At 49.9% G+C, this 22022-nt stretch overlaps 1 protein-coding gene across 1 annotated transcript; it reads left to right on the plus strand.

Moving 5' to 3' along the window:
* Positions 1–942: 942 nt before the first annotated feature.
* NOP9 (NOP9 nucleolar protein) lies at positions 943–21954 on the plus strand. Its single transcript, XM_063137321.1, is given in 12 exon segments — positions 943–1071; positions 3449–3697; positions 5817–6224; positions 8002–8127; positions 10756–10897; positions 12073–12262; positions 15060–15200; positions 15293–15412; positions 16104–16217; positions 16219–16335; positions 18045–18150; positions 19961–21954. Coding segments are annotated over 11 exon segments (1827 nt in total). The 5' UTR covers positions 943–1071; positions 3449–3492; the 3' UTR covers positions 20119–21954.
* Positions 21955–22022: the final 68 nt, after the last annotated feature.

Consider the following 22022-nt stretch of genomic DNA (forward strand, 5'->3'; position numbering starts at 1 on the left):
AGCTAGCAAAAACTAGATTAACAACTGTTACCCAGAGGACCTTTTCTTCTGCTGCTCTCAGACTGTGGAATGGCCTGCCGGAGGAGATTCGTCAACTTGACAGACTTTTAGAATTTAAAAAAGCAATAAGGACTGATCTATTCCGGCAAGCCCATCCAGTGGAATTATAGAATGTTTTCAGGATGTTTTAATCATGTATGGTATGTTTTAATCCGTTTTAATGTGTATTTTATATCATGTTTTTATACTGTTTGTTTTATACTTTGAATGGTTTTAGTTTTTGTGAATCACCCAGGGAGCTTCGGCTATTGGGCGGTATAAAAATGCAATAAATAAATAAATAAAAAATTGACTGAAGTTAATTAAACCAATTTAATTAATTCGATGGTGCTATATAAATAAATAAATAATAATAAACCATGCAACAAAATTACTGTTTTCATTTGGCTCTGAACTATTTTGGGCTCTGAACATGCCTGAAACCATCCATATATATATATTATATATATATTATATATATAATAAAATTGGGGAAAAGCTTCAACTGTCATAATCCCTGCCCTTTAGCCATTGTGGCTGGGGCTAATGGGAGTTGTAGTCCAAAAATGCTGGATTACCAAATCACACTGACGTCCTCCATAGTTCATTAATAAAAGCTGTATTTCGCAGTTGCATATTGCCTGCCTCAGCCTGGTGCCCTCTAGACTTGTTGGACTGCAGTTCCCATCATCCCCCACAGTCATGATGACTGACGGCAATCCAGTTCATTAGGAGGGCAACGGGTTGGAAAGAGTTAAGGAAAGAACGCGTGCTAGGCGCAATGCATGCTGGGCTAGGAGGCAAACGTCATCGCGCGGTGTACGCCGGGATGCAGCGTGGCAAGGAGCTTTCTTCGCTCGCAGTGCATTGTGGGCTGCCGGGAGTGTGGCGTGCTGGGCGCGCGGTGCATGATGGGGTGCAGGTTGCAGGACTCCAGCCATGCTTCCTGGGAAGAGCCAGGCGAGCTCCATCTCCACCGTGGTTGTTTAAGATCCGGTAAAACTAGAATCAGCTGCATGTGAAACCTCCTGGGTGAGTCCTGCAGTCCGTTGCATGTCCTGATTTTTCAGGGCTCGCCTGATTCTTCCCCTCTCTAAATCGCCACCTCCGGCTGGGGCTGCATTTCTAAGCCTCGTGGAGCAGAGGAGGGTTTACTTCTGAGTAAGCATGCAGAGCTCTCCGGCTGCAACTTCCTATTTTTGTTTTAGTTTGAGGTTTCTGTGCTTATAACATTTGCCGCGCAGCCAGAAGTTCAACAGGTGAAGCACTGAGAGGTGTGTTATCATTGGGAGCAGTGCGTGATGGCGTGTCTGTCTGTATTTTGCATTTGTGTCCTGCTTTCCCCCCCCTCCAAGGCAGTTTGAATGGTTCTCTCCATTTCATCCTCACAACAACCTGGGAGGCAGGTTAGGCTGAGAGTCAGTCACTGATCCTAAGACAATCAGAAGAGCCCTGAGGCTGGAGCAGACCAAGGGTCCATCTTTTCCATCATTCTGTTCACACAGGGGCCGACCGGCTGTCTCAGAAGCAGGACCTGAGTGCAACAGCACCCTCCCGCCCATCTTCCCCAGCGACTGGTGCACCCAGGCTTACTGCCTCTGGTACTGGAGGTAGCACCTAGCCATCAGGACTAGTAGCCACCGAGAGCCTTCTCCTCCAGGCTCTCTGGGTCCAAAGTCAGCCAGAAAGCTTCATGGCTGAGTGGGGATTAGAACTCGGCTCTCCTGGGTCCGAATCCAACGCTAATCACCACACCACACTGCATCTAGTGTTTATCCTACTTAGAGTAAATCTGTTGAAATGAGTGAGATTTAAGTTAGGCTAACTTATCTCTGGTTTTTTTGCTGTAATGCTGCTTTTATAATTTTAAATATACTAGCCTGGGATTGCCTCCGGTGATGAAGCGGGATTCAAAGCTTCAAAATAAATAAGTACCAGGTTGCATATGTGTAATGACTCTTTAAGGCACCAGGATCCTTTGAAAGGAGCCACCCCGCCCCCCATCTGATGCCCATGTTGTTGTTATGTTCTTAATCCTGCGCTTTTGCCAAGGAGCACGCAGCAGGGTCTGTGCCTCTCTGTGCTGTTCATTTTATTCTCACAGCAACCCTGTGAGGTAGACTAGACTAGGGAGGTTGTGGGCTCTCCCACACTGGAGGCATTCAAGAGGCAGCTGGACAACCATCTGTCAGGGATGCATTAGGGTGGATTCCTGCACTGAGCAGGGGGTTGGACTCGATGGCCTTGTAGGCCCCCTCCAACTCTGCTATTCTATGATTCTACAGGAAGCCAGATTCCAGCTGGACATCAGGAAAAATTTCCTGACTGTTGGAGCAGCACAACAATGGAACCAGTTCCCTAGGGAGGTTGTGGACCCTCCCACACTGGAGGCCTTCAAGAGGCAGCTGGACAACCATCTGTCAGGGATGCTTTAGGGTGGATTCCTGCATTGAGCAGGGGGTTGGACTCCATGGCTTTGTAGGCCCCTTCCAAATCTGCTATTCTATAGGAAGCCAGATTCCAGCTGGACATCAGGAAAAAATTCCTGACTGTTAGAGCAGCACGACAATGGAACCAGTGACCTAGGGAGGTTGTGGGCTCTCCTACACTAGAGGCCTTCAAGAGGCAGCTGGACAACCATCTGTCAGGGATGCTTTAGGGTGGATTCCTGCACTGAGCAAGGGATTGGACTCGATGGCCTTATATTTATTTATTTATTACATTTATATACCGCCCCACAGCTGAAGCTCTCTGGGCGGTTTACAACAGTTTAAAATGGTAAACATTAAAAAGTATACAATATTTTAAAAACCATCAGAAACATAAAAACAACAGTATCCATTTAAAAACAACAATTCTGGGGTCCATTAAAAACAAACTTAATGTTGTTAAATGCTGTTAAAATGCCTGGGAGAAGAGGAAAGTCTTGACCTGGCGCTGAAAAGATAACAATGTTGGCACCAGGCGAGCCTTATCGGGGAGATCATTCCACAGTCGGGGAGCCACCACCGAGAAGGCCCTCTCCCTTGTTGCCATCCTCTGAGCTTCCCTCGGAGTAGGCACTCGGAGGAGGACCTTAGATATTGAGTGCAGTGTATGGGGAGGTCCATGTTGGGAGAGGCATTCCATCAGGTATTGTGGTCCCAAACCGCTTCAAACTCTACTATTCTATGATTCTATAAGTTGAGAGGGGGTGACTGGTCCAATGTCACTTGGTGAGCTTTGCAGCTGATTGGGGGGATTTGAATCTGAGCCTTAGCTGATTCTGACCTCACATGCTAACTCTCTGTATCAAACTTTCACACACACCTTTTTTTAAAAAAACTTATCTACTTCTCCTCTCTCCTTTCCCTCCTGGATGGGTTCTCTTCATCTTGACCTCCAATAACTATGGATTTCTTAACTGTAGGTTGATTTGCGAATCGGGAGACGTACGCACACCCCTCCCAAGCAATGGGGGTGCCTTCCCATCGCCAGAAAGGAGCTAAAAGCAAGAAAGAACGGAGGAAACGGGACCAGCCTGCCCCCTCGCCCCAGGAAGGAGGTGCCACAGAGAGCAAAGGGGCGCCTCTCCCCAGATTGGAGCCTGCGGCAGCTGAATATTTCCGTCGGGCTCATGAGACCTTGAAATCCGGGTTTGACTCTGATGAGGAGAAGGGTAAGACTTGCCAGAAGAAGTGCACAGGGCTGGGAGGGAATGTGGAAAGATGCTGTTCTCAGTGTGTGTGTGTGCTGAACTAGAACCCCCCAAACTGCAAGTGTGCCTTGAGGATGTGAGGACGGCCAGGTAGAAAGGTTTGGCCATGACACAGGCTCTGAACACCAAGCCCGGCCGCGGCTACTCCCTGCTCAAGCCAAGCACCACCGCTTGACACGCCTGAGGCCAGGGATAAAAACCACCTTCCTCCAAACTATGTGGAGAAAGGGGTTAAATGGAGAAGGATTTCTATATATAAAATAAAACACTGTGAGTTATATGTGCTGAGGTGAATGATTGTCAGAGCGGGTGCTAAATGTGTAAACTTCAGATGATAAATGCCAAACAGACACGTGGGATTTTTGTGGTAGTTCAAAACAAAATAATTGAAATTTATTTTAAAAGTTCACAAGCTTTGTTTCAAATAAAACCTTTAAAACCTTTTTGAAACCTTTCATCCAATCCTTTCCCTCATTCACATACACGCTTTCCTTTCTCTCACACAATCACTCTTGAGCTTTCTTTATTATCTATTGATTAATATACGTCAACTATGTGCACTCCACACTCCAAAGTCACCACTCTCTACCCTGAACCTCAAATTTCCCAGAACTTAAGTACTCTAAACACAGAGAGCACTGAAGACTCTAAGACAGACTTCCTCAACCTGGGGCGCTCCAGATGTGTTGGACTACAACTCCCAGAATGCCCCAGCCAGCTGGCTGGGGCATTCTGGGAGATGCAGTCCAACACATCTGGAGCGCCCCAGGTTGAGGAAGGCTGCTCTAAGAGGATCTAAAAAGTCCCCCCCAATTCCCTCAGTCCTCCCCTTATATATCCCTCCTCCCCCTCCCCAGACATTCTAACTCCGCCCACTCAGGCCCACATTCTCAACTCACCCCAGACTTACAAACTGCAGACATACATTTGGGAACTGACTTGTGGGGTGTAACGCCACAGAGGCCTCATTGGTTCTCTCTCTGATCTTGCTGCCTTGCGGCTGGGGGCCGCGACTAGCATTGAGGGAGAGGAGTAGCCAAAGACAGTTGGGTCAAGCGAAGCGGAGCAAAGAGGTGGGCCTGGGGATTCGTGCTTGCTGGAGGGTTTCTCAGCTTCACGTGCCCTCCTGTTGTGTTGGACTGCAGCATCCATCGTCCCCAGCCAGCATTCCTTGGCAACGATGGGAGTTGCAGTCCAATTCATCTGGAGGGCCCCCAGTTGGTGGAAGGCTGCGTTGGGCTCAGCAGAAGCTACCTGGTCGCCATTCTGGGTTCTTGTCCGTCTTCTTCACCCTTCCTGGCTCAGATTTTCCAGGTTTTTGAGCGGAGAGGGACTTTCGCACCACCTGCTCTCCTTTTAGAACTCGGGTCTACCGGATTTCAATCTCAAAAAGATCAGTGGTTGGGTAAAAGTGTGTGGGGCCAGCGGAAGGAGGCGTGGACATTTGGGGAACGCCATAGGGCTGGAATGGGATGGCTGGATTTGACCTATATGGTTCTCCACACTTGCATTGCAGCATAAATCTGGGCTCTGGAGCAGACCCAGCCCGAGAGCGTGCTTGTTATAAGAACATCATAAGAGCCCGGATGCTGGATCAGACCAAGGGTCCATCTAGTCCAGCACTCTGTTCACACAGGGGCCAACCAGGGACCCACAAGCAGGACACAGGTGCAACACCACTCCCCCACCCATCTTCCCCAGCGACTGGTGCACCCAGGACGTAGCACATAGCCATCAGGGCTAGTAGCCCTTGATAGCCTTCTCCTCCAGGAACTTATCCACCCTTCTTTTAATTGGTAGCCATCACTACATCTTGTGGTAGTAAGTTCCATAGTTTAACTAGGTGCTGTGTGAAGAAGTCCTTCCTTTTATTCGTCCTGAATCTCCCACCAATCAGCTTCATGGGAGAATGACTCCATTGGGTTCTAGTATCCACATTCTCCACACCATGTACAACTTTGTACACCTCTTATCATTTCTTCTCTTAGCCTCCTTTTTTTCCAAGCTAAATCATCCTTGGGTCCTCGGTTCTCCTGCCGTCCCGAGGGCATCTAACTTTCTCCTGCTTTTCGTCCCCCAGGCCTGTTTATCAGCAACGTCTTGGAGGAGGCAGAAGGGGTGGCTCTTCCGTTAGCCCTGGATACCGCCGGCTCTCTGCTCCTCCAGGCCCTGGTCCCGTCCGCTTCGTCGCCCAGCTTGTGCCGCCTGCTGCGGGCCTTGACGCCTTCCCTGCGCCCGGCGGCTTGCCACCCCTGTGGCGCCCACATCCTGGAGGCTGTCCTGCTGAGGGCCCCGTTGCTGGTCGCGGATGGAGCGGAGGAGGCCGGGACGCTGGAGGCGCTGGTGCTGGAGCTGGGGAGGGCCGTGCAGGAAGAGCTGTCGGCCTTCGCGTTGGACGCCCACGCCAGCTTCGTGGTGCGGACCCTGCTGCAGGCGCTCGGAGGGGTCCGCGTCGGATCAGACGGAGGCCGGGGGCTGCCGGGTTTAGGTGAGTGAGGATTATTTATCCTTCTATTTGTTCCATTTATATCCCACCTTTTTCCCTCCAAGGCAGCGAACGTGAGCTTTCTTCTTTCCCTTCTCATCTTCACAACAACCCTGCGAGGTAGGTTAGGCAGGGAATCGGCGACTGACCCTGTCACCCAGTGAGCTTCATGACCAAGTGGGAACTAGAACTCGGATTTTCTGAGCTCCAGTCCAACACCCCACTGTTGGGATCGTACCATTTACAAGGCTGTGGGGCAGTGTGTGTGTTTGTGTGGGGATAAACCCACTTTGAAACAGGAAGGGAGAGGGTGTCAGCGGCTAAATTTTGGAGCATGTTTTTTAAAGCTGAGCGAGCTGATCTGTATGTTCGGAAAGTTTTATTGGACAGCCTGCTGAGACTGTACCACTTAAGAATCCAGGGTGTGAATGCAAATCCCCCCCTTCCAAGAGCCAAATATTCAAAGAGAATGCTGGACTAGAAATACTCTTGACATGCTAACTGCCCACGAGCTACGGGGCTGGTTACATGGAAGGTCGTTCAGAGATGCAAATCCCCTCGGCCTGCACGTTGAAGTAGTCCGGTCTCGTAGCTGTACCACGTGCTGGTTGTGCACATCGCTGTTGGTCCTGCGTTCCCCACCACCTACACGCCTGCCTTCTAGCTCCTTCTGTTCTTTACAATCCTGTTGGCACGTACCAGTGGTGTTTGCTATTAAAAGGAGTGACAAAAGCTCATCTTTTTGTTTGCTTTACTGGTGATGTTCCCTGTCTCTTTTCTGGGTGGCTGTAGCCAGGAGACCCAGCTCAATGGAAGGGTTGCTTTACCATCAGTCCGTCTGGAGCTCCTTCTGCCATAGAGCCTCTGCGCTTTGCATGCAGCAGGTTCCAGGCTTAGAAGGATCAGGCACAAGGCAGCTTCCTGTGTTTCTATGCAAGAGCCTGAGCTTCACTGCCAACCGTCACTGGATGGAGGAGATTTTCCTTCCCCCACAAATATATTCCTAGTCATATTGCAATGTTCTACGGGTCTTAATTTTAAGACGCTTTGGGACCCAGTTGTGACTCGTAAGACGGGTGTAAATATTGTTATATTAAGGAGGAAACTGCAGCAAAGTGGTGCAAAGTATCCTCCAAGCAAGAATTAGGGTTAGGGTTCAGGGATCCGACCATGTTGTCTCCCAGTAGACCAGCCTTCCTCAACCTGGGGCGCTCCAGATGTGTTGAACTGCATCTCCCAGAATGCCCCAGCCAGCAGAGCTGGCTGGGGCATTCTGGGAGTTGTAGTTCAACACATCTGGAGCGCCCCAGGTTGAGGAAGGCTGCAGTAGACGGTCCCATTTTCCTTCCAGTGGTTTTCTAATTTTCATCTTCAACGGGCAGCCAACATTACGGTTCTTTTGAGGATGCTGTCTCCTTCTTGTCTCTTAGTAGTGGCCCCATTTTGGCTACAATTCTGTTGGCACGTACCACCGGTGTTTGCTATTAAAAGGAGTGATAAAAGCTCATCTTTTGTTTGCTTTATTGGTGATGTCGCCGGTCTCTTTTCTGGGTGGCTGTAACCCGTTTAGGCCCCAGCAGTGTATATACAATCATTTAGAAATACTGGAAAGGAAATGCCAGCATGCCTTTATATGAAGCCCTCTCTGATTTAAGTACCGTATCTGTAACGGACGCGGAATCGTTTATCCGTTGTAGGGTTCAGTTGTGGTTCTAATTCAGCTAAGTTCCTTTCTGCCTTCTTTCTTTTCCTTTCATGCAAATTTTCTGTTCCCCCACAGGGACGCCTCGCTCCAGAGCCAAACGAGCTAAACTGGGGAGTGATGGACCCATGGAGTTTGAGGTCCCGGACACCTTTCTCTCTCTCCTCCGTGAATTCAGCGGCTGCTTTCAGGTGCACATTTCAGGTGAGTCGACGTGTAAAGCCTTTGGAATCCTTTCGACGAAGGGGTGATCCTATCCGGTCTACACATGCAGCAGAATGAAGTGGTAGGACACGGATAACCAAGCTCCCATTTGCCCCAACCACTGTAGCCAATGGTTGGGGATTATGGGGGCTGTAGTCCCAATCAGCTGGGGCTTACCAGGTTGTCTGTCTCTGTGGTAGGAGGATTCCACCCTCTGGAAAACCTTCCCTGGTGCAGTTCAGAAGTGTGTTTCAGACGCCTCTGGAAAACACATTTGCTCACCCAGGCCATCCCATAAAGCTGATGGGTGGGAGATTCAGGACAAATAAAAGGAAGGACTTCTTCACACAGTGCATAGTTAAATTATGGCACTCACTACCACAAGATGTAGTCATGGCCACCCATTTGGATGGCTTTAAAAGGGGGTTGGATAAATTCCTGGAGGAGAAGGCTATCCATGGCTACTAGCCCTGATGGTTGTGTGCTACCTCCAGTATTCGAGGCAGTAAGCCTGTGTGCACCAGTTGCTGGGGAACATGGGAGGGAGGGTGCTGTTGCACCCTGTCCTGCTTGTTCATCCCTGGCCGATGGCTGGTTGGCCACTGTGTGAACAGAGTGCTGGACAAGATGGGCCCTTGGTCTGATCCAGCATGGCACTTATGTTCTTAAATGATAAATAACTAAGAAAAAAGTAGTAACTGTATTAAAGGGAAGGAAGATAACTTTGTATTTGAATCTTATATCAATTTTGCTGCGTGGTTTTATCCTGGTTGTGCTTGTTATACTGTATTTTGTATTTGTGCTTTTAAACTGTTGGTTGTTTTATCATGTCCGGTGTCGAGAATGTGGGTAGGGAGGCATTTTCCCCCTCTCTCAAAATACTAGAACCCAATGGGGTCATTATCCCATGAAGCTGAAGGGTGGGAGATCCAGGACAAATAAGAGGAAGGACTTCTTCACACAGTGCCTAGTTAAATTATGGCACTCACTACCACAAGATGCAGTGATGGTCACCCATTTGGATGGCTTTAAAAGGGGGTTGGATAAATTCCTGGAGGAGAAGGCTCTCCATGGCCACAAGTCCTGATGGCTATGTGCTCTCTCCAGTTGCTGGAACCATGGTTGGTTGGCGTTATTGCATCTGTGTCTTGCTTGTGAGTCCCTGGTCAGCAGCTGGTTGGCCACGGTGTGAACAGAGTGCTGGACTAGACGGACCCTCGGTCTGATCCAGCAGGGCTCTTCTTATCTTCTTAACCCCTTGTCTTTACTGGGCTGTTGAGCCAGAATTTCAGGCCGCTCCTGTTGTTTTTAACCCCGTTAGGTCTGGCTGCTGTCCGAGGTTCCAGTCATGCTCTCTCAACTGTAGACTATACCCATTTTTCCCCCCTTTCCCTTGGTTTCCAGTTACCTTCTTCAACTGACAATAAACACTGCGGCTCTCCAGAACATGCTGGTACTGGAAGTTAAACTCTCTTCCGAGAGACTGTAATAGATAAACACATCAGCGTTAAGAAACTTTTACAGTAAATTCACTATTGTAGGAACTGACCTTCTTTGGAATACTTATTATATATGGAACCATTGAAGACTACCAATTGTTACTAGTCCTGCGAACTGCTCAGAGAGCTTTGGCTATTGGGCGGTATAAAAATGTAATAAATAAATAAATGCTACCTCTAGTATCGGGGGCAATATGCCTACATACACCAATTGCTGGGGAACATGGGTGGGAGAGGGTGCTCTGGCACATGTCCTGGTTGTGGGTTTGATATGGGCAGCTGGACAACCATCCGTCAGGGATGCTTTAGGGTGGATTCCTGCATTGAGCAGGGGGTTGGACTCGATGGCCTTGTAGGCCCCTTCCAACTCTGCTATTCTATGATTCTATAAGCAGAGTTAGAAGCGTCTCTCAGCATGAATACAGCAAAGACACAAATAAGGCTCAGGATTCTTTGTTTATGATAAAATAAAGCCTTTACTGGCATAGAAAGTTCAGCTTAATAACTTTGTTACAGCATCACAAGTATACTCACAACGATCATATTAGTTACACAGCAGCAGCATTACAGATGAGGTAAAGATGGAGGGGGTAATCTAACATGCACAAAACACAGTCACCTATATAGGGCAAAAACTGTACAGTCATCCCAGCCACTAATTGACTAATTGAAAAATCATCTCAAGCCAATAATTCAATAATTGTCCAGCTGTGGCCTTGACATTTAGAAAACACACCTCTTCATATTTCTTCATGCCACTAGGCACTTCTAAAACAATGGAATGAAGTAAAACCAGATCCATTCCAGGATCCAACAGCTGGTACCTTCTTCTTGTTCCTGGACCAGTTTTGGCTACAGCCCTGTTGTTGCTTATCCCCGACGTTTGCTATTAGGAGTGATAAAAGCTCGTCTTCGTTTGCTTCACAGGTCTTGTTTTCCTATCTGTTTTCTGGGTGGCTGCAGACACAAACTTCCACCCATGTGGAAAGCCTCTTTCTCGTTAGGTACGGCCGCATAATGAGAATCAGGGATGTTGCAGATGTAATGAGGCAAACCCTAAAAACCTAGGATCTAGGGTAGGGACAGACGGACACCCTCCAGTAATCCTCTTTGCAACCTCTCTCCCCAGATTTCATCACCAACAAATTTTTCAGCCTCTGCCTCCAGGTGGCGCTGGAGGTCTTGCACCGGAAGCTGCCGGAAGATTGCTCAGAGCTGTGCCGCTCGGTGATTGGCTACTTGAGCAACTGCAACCCAGCTGCTGGGCAAAGGTATTATTTGTTTGTTTGTTTATTTATTTGTTTATTTATTTATTAATTATCCTGGCCCTCCTCTGTGTGACAACCTTTCAGGTACTTCATGAGTGCTATTGTATTTTATTTATTTAGAATATTTATATACCGCTCCCCATTGAAAAATTTCGGAGCGGTGTACAAGATATAATGAAAATAAAAACAGAATAAAACAGTTAAAACTAAATTTAAAAGAAGCAAAAACAGAAATCCAAGGCTGCATGTTAAAGAAAGGCTTCTTGGAAGAAAGATGTTTTCAGGAGGCGCCGAAAGGAGTACAACAGTGGTTCCCAAACTTTTTCATGTCACTGTCCCCTTGGTTCCACAAACTCATGCCCAGTGCCCCCTACCCTACCTTATAAAAATCATTATTCAGAACAGCTGTTTTCAACGACCCACTAAGAAAGATAACAATAAAATTCAAAACGGTAACAATTAATTGAATAATTATTCAAAATCCAAAGAAGCAGAGGCGCATCCAGGGCATGTCTCTTCATTAGCATTTTGGTGCTTTTTAAACATTTCAATTCACCGTTAAAAGGACTCTTCTTAAATGGTATTAATACATGTGTGGATTCTTCCCCTATATGGCTTGGGACCAAACTACCTTCTCCCATAAAAATGTCCCTGGGTTTTAAGACCTTCTGGAGAGGCGCTTCTCGGAAAAGACCACCTCGAGTGCCCCCCTGCCGCCACCTTGCCTCTTAACGCCCTCCCTATGCAATCCCACCGCTCCCAAGGGGACAGTACCCGCCCACTTTGGGAACCACTGGAGTACAAGATTAGCGCCTGGCTGACCTCCAGAGGCAGGGAATTCCACAGGAGGGGGGCCACCACGCTGAAGGCTCTTCCCCTGGTGGATTCCAATAGGAGGATGGATCTATGTGGAATCATCAGGAGCAGGCCCTCGGATGACCTCAGTGACCGGGCAGATTGGTAAGGGATTTTATGTATTTTATACTTCTGTTCCCTGCCTCAATCAAAATGGAGAGGTGGGTAAGAAATAAAATCATTGTTGTTGTTGTTGTTGTTGTTGTTGTTGTTATTATTATCATTATTATTGTGTCTCCCCTCCGCCTTCTCTTCTCCATGGTGGAGCACAAGCGGTCTCTCTCCTGGATCTTCTCTGACTGCCGTGTTCTCTCTCTCCTCAGCACCCTCCTGGTGTTTCTGAAGGACGCGACTTGCAGCCGGGTGCTGGACAAGGTCCTGGAGGTGTCGGAGCCGAAGGCCTTGCGCTCCTTCTACAAGGCTCACGTGAAGGGGCAGCTGCAGGTGTTGGCAGCACATGAGGTGGCCAACTTCACCTTGCAGCGCCTCATCCAGGCGGCCTCCCGCAAGCTGGTGAGTGAGCGCCCTCGTGGCTGCCGCTGGAGGGAGCTCTAAAGCCAGGGGGGTTGGAAGGGAGGCAGTTTAGATGTCAGCTCCCAGAAGTCCCTGCCACAGGACCAGTGCTGAGCTATAATAGCATAGCTTCCAAATCACATGAGGTACTGGTTCCTCTCTATTCGGCCCTGGTTAGGCCTCATCTAGAGTATTGCGTCCAGTTCTGGGCTCCACAATTCAAGAAGGACGCAGACAAGCTGGAGCGTGTTCAAAGGAGGGCAGCCAGGATGATCAGGGGTCTAGAAACAAAGCCCAATAAAGAGAGACTGAAAGAACTGGTCATGTTTAGCCTGGAGAAGAGAAGGTTGAGGGGAGACATGAGAGCACTCTTCAAATACTTGAAAGGTTGTCACCCAGAGGAGGGCCAGGATCTTTTCTCGATCCTCCTAGAGTGCAGGACACGGAAAAACGGGGTCAAGTTAAAGGAAGCCAGATTCCAGCTGGACATCAGGAAAAACTTCCTGACTGTTAAGAGCAGTACGACAATGGAATCAGTTACCTAGGGAGGTTGTGGGCTCTCCCACACTAGAGGCCTTCAAGAGGCAGCTGGACAACCCTCTGTCAGGGATGTTTTAGGGAGGATTCCTGCATTGAGCAGGGGGTTGGACTCGATGGCCTTGTAGGCCCCTTCCAACTCTGCTATTCTATGATTCTATGAACTAAAGCCTTATGGGAGGCATTTCGACTCTTTAGACTAGGGAAAAAGAGCACCCTATTCTATGATACTATGGTGGAAGCCCAAAACATGGGAGATCTATGTACCGCCCACTCCTGCTCCTACATCATGGACCCTGTCGTCATGCGGACTTTGGGGCGGCCATGTGGGCCTGCTGATCACTGTTCCCCTGTAGGCCTTTCGTTTGGGTTATCCGTGGTGGCTTCCAGTAAGTTGTGCTGAGCGACGGTGACAGCAGCAAGGTGGAGCTATTTTAAAAGGGCCTTATTCACCAGTCCTGTGTGTATAGGATGATGGAGGCCTGGCTGTGACTCCCATTAGCGTGTTTTGGCTTACAACTTCTATCAGCCCTAGTCAGCATCGCCAATGGTGAGGGACTGTGGGAGCTGTAGGCCACAAGTTGCCCACCTGTGATGTTGGACGAATAGGGAGATGACTTCCATTTTGAGCAGGCACACTTTCCCCTCCTTTCAAGGTAACTGTCGGATACCTCTCAGTTAAGGTCTGCTTATGATGTTACACCTGCACCATCTGAGCCACTGAAGTATTGTAGAGTTATTGGCTTGACTTGCAGATGTGATGACGTCTGGAAGAGGAATGGAGTGTTGTCTGGCAGGCAGGAGCCATTTCTTAGAGAAAAGAAAAGCTTGCTTCAAATTAGTTAACTCCGTTACTAATTTGTAATCAATATTCAGTTACTGCTTAGGGAAATAAAGGTGAAACTGACTAGTTGTGAAAGCAGAACTGGGGAATGCAGTGGGAGTGTGGCCCACCAGAAAAGAATAAATTGCGTCTCCCCTGTGTAAAAGATGCTGATAAGTGTGCAAGTCACGACTGTTAGGGTTTAGGTACCCATTGGTGAATGTGGTAGCGTGTATTGACATTCACTTAGCTCATTGTGTATGTTGGCTTAATAAAACCTGTAACTGATGACCCAGGAATGAGTAGGTAGAAATAAGAACAGAAGAGCCCTGATGCTTGGTCAGACCAAGGGTCCATCTAGTCCAGCACTCCGTTCACACAGTGGCCAACCAGCCGTCGACCAGGGACCAACAAGCAGGACTCATTCTACAAACGGGGTGCCACAGCAGAAAAGGCCCTGCTACTGGTAGTTATCTGCCGTACTTCCTTAGGCAGGGGCTTCCGGAGAAGGACCGTTGAAGGTGATCCTAGAGCCCAGGCACATACAGTATATACAGGAGGAGACATAGGGATATAAGAAGAGCCCTGCTGGATCAGACTGAGGGTCCATCTAGTCCAGCACTCTGTTCACACAGGGGCTGACCAGCTATCGACCACAAGCAGGACATGGTGCAACAGCACTCTCCCACCCATGTTCCCCAGCAACTGCTGTACATAGGCGTCTCTCTCGTGCAAGCACTGAGTCATTACTGACTCTTGCAGGGACGCCAGCTTTCACTGATGTTTTCTTGGCAGGCCTTATAGCGGGGTGGTTTGCCGTTGCCTTCCCCGGCCGTTATTCCCTTTCCCCCAGCTAACTGGGTACTCATTTTACCGACCTCGGGAGGATGGAAGACTGAGTCGACCCGAGCCGGCTGCCTGAAACCAGCTTCCGCTGGGATCGAACTCAGGCCGTGGGGAGAGTTTCAGCTGCAGAAACTGCTGCTTTACTGCTCTGTGCCACATGAGGCTCTTTGTACATAGGCGTACTGCCTCTGATATCAGAGGTAGCACATCGCCATCAGGGCTAGTAGCCATGGATCGCCTTCTCCAGGAATTTATCCAACCCCTTTTTAAAGCCATCCAAATGGGTGGCCATCACTACATCTTGTGGTAGCGAGTTCCATAGTTGAACTCTGCGCTGTGTGAAGAAGTCCTTCCTTTTATTTGTCCTGGATCTCCCACCAGTCAGCTTCATGGGAGAATGACCCCGTTGGGTTCTAGTATTTTGAGAGAGGGAGAAAAATGCCTCTCTATCCACATTCTCCCCACCGGGCATGATTTTGTACACGTCTTTCATGTCTCCCCTTAGCCTCCTTTTTCCCAAGCTAAGGGAGAGGGGATTTGAGTTCTGCTCTTCCAGACGGCGCCTGTCAGTTCTCCCCTTCTCTTTTCTAGCTGGGACAACTCTTTGAGGAGCTGAGCCCGGGTGTGGAAGAGATCATGGCCCACGAGCACCTGGGCGTGGTCACGGCGCTCCTGGGGGCCTGCAGGAAACGCGGAGCTCACCAGCAGGAGGTGGTTCAGATCCTCCTGGAGGTAAAGAGTCCTCCCTTCCTGCCCCGTGTCCGTAACCCCCGTGGTTCTGCTTGGTCTCACCTTGCTGCTCTTTCCTCTTCTGCCTCCCTCAGGCGTTCCACTGCTGGGAGCCTCCGCCCCGGCAACTGGCGTGCGTGACTCTCCTTGCTTCTGTGTTGGCTTATGAGGTGTACTACGGTGAGGAGGAAGATGAACATCCCTCACAGAGCCAGGTAAGCTAGTGGGGGGGGGGGAAGGAGAGAGGACGACAGAATCTGCTCTCTCAGCTGTTTCCACACAAGCGGCTTTTTCCTAAGACCTCATCTGCGCTGCTTAAGGAATTGGTGCCTGAGTTTGCTTGTTTTCCTCTACCCTCCCCACCCCTTCTTCCTTTTGTGACGTGTCCTTTTGATTGCAAGCCTGCAAGTGGGGACTGTTCTGTTGATGTTATGTAAGCCGCTCTGGGAGCCTTTCTGGCGCAAGAGCTGGGTAAAAACGCTTTAAATAATTGAAATTCTCTCACATGCACAGTCAAAGTAGGGCTTGAGTTTAGCCTTTTGCAGAAACCCGTAGCCTCAGTTGTGTTTTTCATGCTTGCTCATGAAGGCCAGTGGTCCTCTAGAGTCAATGCAGTGTTTGTTTTGTCCAAACTCCCCCGCCCTCACCTCCTGCTCAAGATTTCTGTACTTCTCATGAGGACTAGAGCCTTTTTCTTTTTTTAAAGATGGAAGTGGAAATGTCTCCTTGTTCTCCATACACAGGGAAAGGTGCTTAGGGCCACAGGGTACTTTAGAAGTATACACTATCCTCTGAGGAGCAATGGGAGTGAAGTGGATGGAGAATACCCGCTTTGATTCGCTCTTGTTAACCGTGCCTCTTCCCATCTGTCTGTGTACGTATGTTTGCTTTTGCCTCTTCCTCCAGGCTAGTCCATCCCGTGCCTTGAGCTCTGTCTCCTACCACGGCTCCCTCATGCTCCAGCACTTGCTGCACTTTGCTGACCCCTCCGTCGTCCTGCGCAGCTTGGCTGCCGCGGCCCCCCGGGGATCTGGTCACGCTGGCCTGCGACCCAGCGGGAAGCCACGTCTTTGACGCCCTCCTGGCCAGCAACTCCGTACCCGAGAAGCAGAGGCGCAAAGTGTTGCGTCGGTTCAAGGTGAGCGTCGGGGACGGAGTGTGCCGCACCCAGTCCACAATCGGCGTAAATTGGACAAACGTCATAACGGGAGGAGCTGCCTGACACCCAAGGCTGCGGCACCAGTGCAGAATTTGGGACTGGGTGCAAAAGTCATGAGGGAGGAAGCAGCAGCCAGGCATCTCTCCACCGTGCCTGGGTCCAGCACCACCTGAGAGCCCCCTCACTCCTGCTACCAACTGTAACTGCAGAGGCCACCATGAGGGAGGAAGCAGCAGCCAGGCATCTCTCCACCTTGCCTGGGTCCAGCTCCAGCTGAGAGCCCCCTCCCTCCTGCTACCAACTGTAACTGCAGAGGCCACCATGAGGGAGGAAGCAGCAGCCAGGCATCTCTCCACCGTGCCTGGGTCCAGCACCACCTGAGAGCCCCCTCACTCCTGCTACCAACTGTAACTGCTGAACTTTCCAACTAAGATTGTAGTGCCTGAATTTGCTTTCCTTTTCCCCCTCCTCCTCCTCCCTCCCAATCCCCTTTCCTTTTGTGTCATGTCTTTTAGATTGTAAGCCTGTGGGCAGGGACTGTCAAGAAATACTTTTGTAAGCCGCCATGAGAGCCTTTTTTGGCTGAATGGCGACATAAAAATACTTAAATAAATAAATAATAAATAAATAAAAGTCAGCCAATTTCTTCTTCTTCTTCTTCTTCTCCTTATTCTCCTCCTCTCTCCTCCTCCTCCTCCTCCTCCTCTCTCCTTCTTCTTCTCCTTCTCCTTCTTCTCCTCCTCCTCTCTCCTCTCTCCTCCTCCTCCTCCTCCTCCTCCTCCTCTCTCCTTCTTCTTCTTCTCCTCCTCCTCCTCTCTCCTCCTCCTCCTCCTCCTCCTCCTCTCTCCTTCTTCTTCTTCTCCTCCTCCTCCTCTCTCCTCTCTCCTCTCTCCTCTCTCCTCTCTCCTCTCTCCTCTCTCCTCTCTTCTTCTTCTTCTTCTTCTTCTTCTTCTTCTTCTCCTCCTCCTCCTCCTCCTCCTCCTCCTCCTCCTCCTCCTCCTCCTCCTCCTCCTCCTCCTCTTCTTTCTTTCTTTCTTTCTTTCTTTCTTTCTTTCTTTCTTTCTTTCTTTCTCGCTCATGGTGGTTTTTCTTGGCATTGCCAAGTCATGCTGTCATTTACAGATTCAGGAATTTCCTGACAATTGAGCACGTTTTAATTATGAGTGCCTTCTGGATGTTGGTGTGGAAGTATTTTGGTAGGCCCAGTTTCGAAAGATTTTCTGTATAGTTTTTTGATGTGATGCCAGCGACTCATGTGACTAATGGAATAACTGTGACCTTTTCCTTTTGCCATGGTTCTTTGAGTTCTGTGGCCAGTGGTGTATATTTTCCTCTCTTTTCCTCTTCCGTTTCAACACCGTTTTTGTCATTTGGTATTGCCATGTTGATGAGGTATGTGTGTTTTCTTTTTTGTCTATGGCCGTTATGTCTGGTCGGTTGCAAGGTATTATTTATTGCATTTATTTATTTAGTGCATTTATTATTTATTGCAAAGCTCTCTCTGGACAGTTTACATAAAATGGTGAAATCCTGGAAGAGTTATTGATTTGGATTTCACAGTCAGGAGTGACCATGGATAGCAGATTGAGTTACATAGAATCAACAAACTTGTATGTGATGTACAACAAACCTCTCTGTCCTTCCTCCCTCCTTCTCCCCCCCCCCCCTGTTTTTTTTTTAATCACCAGGGCTGTTACGTGTCTGTGGCTTGCAGCAAGCACGGGAGCCGTGTCCTGGATGCCATTTGGAGCAAGGCCACCCTGCCGGCCAAACAGGAGATGGCCCAGGAGCTAGGTAGGTGTCCCTTCTTCCTTCATCCCATCTCCTTGATCCCAGGGGGAGGGTCCCACAAGCCACAGGGGGATTTGGACAGCCATAAAGCCGTTCATTCACTGAGGGCCACATGACCTTGCAGCCCGCTCTGCAAACAGCTCCGCAGTTTTACGGTGCAGTCGTAACGTAGGTGGTTCTGTTTCCTTCTCCCACCTGCCACCACCCACCTCAGGAGATAGCAGCGCCCTCATCATTTGAACTTCCGTGCCGCCTGCCTGTAAAATGTGACCAGGGCGGCTCACAACACAGTATCCTGGCCCCTGAGGCTCTCTTTGCAAAATGTGTGAGCTTCTCCCCCTGTCGAGCTTCTGCACCTCTATTGGCAGGAGCCCTTCCCAGACAGCGCAGGAGGTGTTTGTGCACCTGCTTTTCTGATGGGTGAAGCAGCACTGAGGAAGGGCCTCTAGCATCAGCTACTACCCTGTCCTTATGAATGCGTGAAACTGCCTTTATACCGGGGTCCAAAAAGCCCAGTATTGTTGACTCCAGGGGTGGGGGATTTCCATCCCAGGGGCCAAATCCAGCCTGCCCAGAGTCCTGGGACAGCCCTCCAGAGTTCCCCTGGTGGCCACGCCCCCTTTCTCCCAGCCACTGATCAATTGGTGGCTTCCTGTCTTTCATGCAATTCCCCTCCCCCCCCCATTCTAAAGCAGGTGTGGGCAGAAAGTAGGTCTCCAGGTGTTTTGGACTTCAACTCCCAGCATTCCTGTCCACTGGCCGTGCTGGCGGGGACTTCTGGGAGCTGAAGTCCAAAATGTCTGAAGATCTACCTTCCGCCCATCCTCTGTTCTAAAAGGTTGAAATGCCTTTAAGAATATCAGAACATAAGAAGTGCCCTGATGCTGGATCAGACCAAGAGTCCATCTAGTCGACAAAGCAGTACGACAATGGAATCAGTTGCCTGGTGAGGTTGTGGGCTCTTCTCCCACACTAGAGGCCTTCAAGAGGCAGCTGGACAACCCTCTGTCAGGGAAGCTTTAGGGTGGATTCCTGCATCGAGCAGGGGGTTGGACTCGATGGCTTTACAGGCCCCTTCCAACTCCATGATTCTATGATTCAGACCAGAGAGATCTGAGTGACCAGAGTGTTAGAGCAGTACAACAATGGAATCAGTTGCCTGGTGAGGTTGTGGGCTCTTCTCCCACACTAGAGTCCTTCAAGAGGCAGCTGAACAACCATCTGTCAGGGATGCTTTAGGGTGGATTCCTGCATTGAGCTGGGGGTTGGACTCGACGGCCTTGTAGGCCCCTTCCAACTCTGCTATTCTATGATTCTAGTCCAGCGCTCTGTTCACACAGTGGCCAACCAGCCATCGGCCAGGGATGAACAAGCAGGACCTGGTGCAACAGCACCCTCCCATCCATGTTCCCCAGCAACTGGGGCACACAGGCTTATTGCCTCGAATATTGGAGATAACACACAACCATCAGGGCTAGTCGCCCTTGATATCTTACGGCTTAGTTACTGGCAGCCAGAACTTTTTAAGCCAAAATAGGCTGGCGGTTTTGGCCACGCCTCCTTTGCATTTGACCCCGCCCACCACGTGAATCCAGCCCCCCTGAGAGCTTCCCCTAGATGGAATTTGGCCCTTGGACTGAACAAGGTTCCCCACCCCTGATCTGCTCTGACTAGCGGCAGAGTCTTGGGCAGAGGAGGGCCTTCCTCATCGGCTGTTTCCTGGCTTCACGTTCAGAAAGGCGCAGGGTTTGCCCTTCGCTCCTGCCATGGCCTTTAAGCCCGTCTCTCCTCTCCTTCCCTTTCCCCCTTCTAGCGGAGCATGAGGCTCAGCTACGCCACGACCCCTTTGGCCATCACCTGGTCCGGAACTTCGCCTTGACCCATTTCCTGAAACGCCGCCGAGACTGGGACCGCCACCAGGAGGCGCAGAAGAAACGGCGGGAGCTTTTTGCTGAGATCTTGGAGGATTGAATCGGACCTGGGCGGTGGGGGAGGACGTCCTTGGCAAAAGACTGAAACTGCGGCATTGTGCGCAGGGCTGAAAGCCAGGGATGTATCTTTGTGCCCATCCTGAGTTCCTTGGGCTCTAGAGGACTGCGTACCAGGAGATGCTGTGGGCACCCTTTCCTGCTCCTGTCAAATGGATATCGTTTTTGCAGCTATTAAGAAGACTATTTCTTTACACATAGAGTGGTGTTCTTCCTTTAGAGAGGTTATCCTGGCAGTGAAACTTCGCGAAGGGGCTGTTGGCTGTTTGTGCCAGCTGTACTACAAGGGAGAGGGGTGTGGAAGAGGCAGTGGCGTGGTTGGGGAGGTGTAACACCCCTTTAGGCTTAGGACAAGAGCCACCGCTCAGTGGGGGAGTGCTGGTTTTTGCTTGCAGGTTGTCCCAAGTTCATAAGAACATCAGAAGAGCCCTGATGCTGGATCAGACCAAGGGTCCATCTAGTCCAGCACTCTGTTCCAACAGCAGCCAACCAGCTGTCAACCAGGACATGGTGCAACGGCACCCTCCCACCCATGTTCCCCAACAACTGGTGCACATAGGCTTAACTGCCTCTGATACTGGAATTAGCACACAACCATCAGGGCTAGTAGCCATGGATCATCTCCGCCCCCAGGAATTTATCCAACCCCCTTTTAAAGCCATCCAAATTGGTGGCCATTACTACATCCTGTGGTAGTGAGTTCCCTAGTTGAACTATGCGCTGTGTGAAGAAGTCCTTCCTTTGATCTGTCCTGAATCTCCCACCCATCAGCTTCATGGGATGACCCTACTGGGTTTTTAGTATTATGAGAGCGGGAGAAAAATGTCTCCCTTTCCACATTCTCCACACCAGGCATCATTTTATACGCTTCTAGCGTGTCTTTCCTTCAGTTCTCATTACCCCTCAGGCCTAGCTGGCCTAGCCAGTGTTGAGGGATGAAGGGTCAGCCAAAACAGCTGGAGAGCCATGCATTCCCCACTCCTGGGTTAAAGGACCTTGAGTAGCAGGACTGGAGGAAATACCAGCTTGTCAGTCTGAGCAGCAATCTCCTTGGATGCTTCTTTTGGTGCTTGACAAGGTGCCTTCAGCTATCGCCCTCTTCGAAGGCATCTGGGCTACATGACAGGGCTCGGAGACCTTCCTAGGAAATGAAGTTGAAGGAGGAGGGAGAACCATGGGCCGACTTGCATGCCATAACGGTGCTGCGCTACTGAGCTAACATCCTTGCTGTCCTGCTCTTCTGGCTCACTAGACTCTGGGCCTGTTCAGACTCTGGAGTTAGCGAAACTCTGGTTCTCTGGGGTTAGCACTAACCACAAGCCACGCAGTTGCACACAACCCTTTAAGCCACGGTTAGAGCCCCTAACCCTGCTGCAGACGGTCCGACGGGTTAGTGAGTGAGCAGGGTTTTGCAAAACGCATCGTGCTAGACACCTGAACCCCTGCTGCTTAACCAAAGGCCTTAACCCGCAGGGCTTAAGATGTCTTCTGAACAGGCCCAATAATAAACTAGACAGACCAATCGCACGACAGGGAAGATTGCAGCTCTGTAGTACCGCAACATTAGGGCCTCCTGCTTGAAGGTCCCAGGTTCAACCCCTAGCATCTCTATTTAACGAGGTGGAGATGCCAGGGATCTCCACCTTGCGAAACAGGAGGCCTGACCTGACATAGCCACGCTCATCTTGTGTTCTCAAGGCCATGGAGACTGAGCCCCTGGCAGTCATGATAGTGCTGAGCTAGGCAGACCTACGGTGCAGCTCAGTAATTTGGCTCCTTTTCTATCGCGACAAGGACATGTTAACCCGGCTAAACCCGCGTGCGCCGCCTCCATCTCAACACTCCTTAGCCCCTTCTGTGGCTCAGCAGGGGAGAAGAAGCCACTCC

The sequence above is a fragment of the Elgaria multicarinata genome, chromosome 11 (genome assembly GCF_023053635.1).
Source record: "Elgaria multicarinata webbii isolate HBS135686 ecotype San Diego chromosome 11, rElgMul1.1.pri, whole genome shotgun sequence".
Classification (NCBI taxonomy): domain Eukaryota; kingdom Metazoa; phylum Chordata; class Lepidosauria; order Squamata; family Anguidae; genus Elgaria; species Elgaria multicarinata.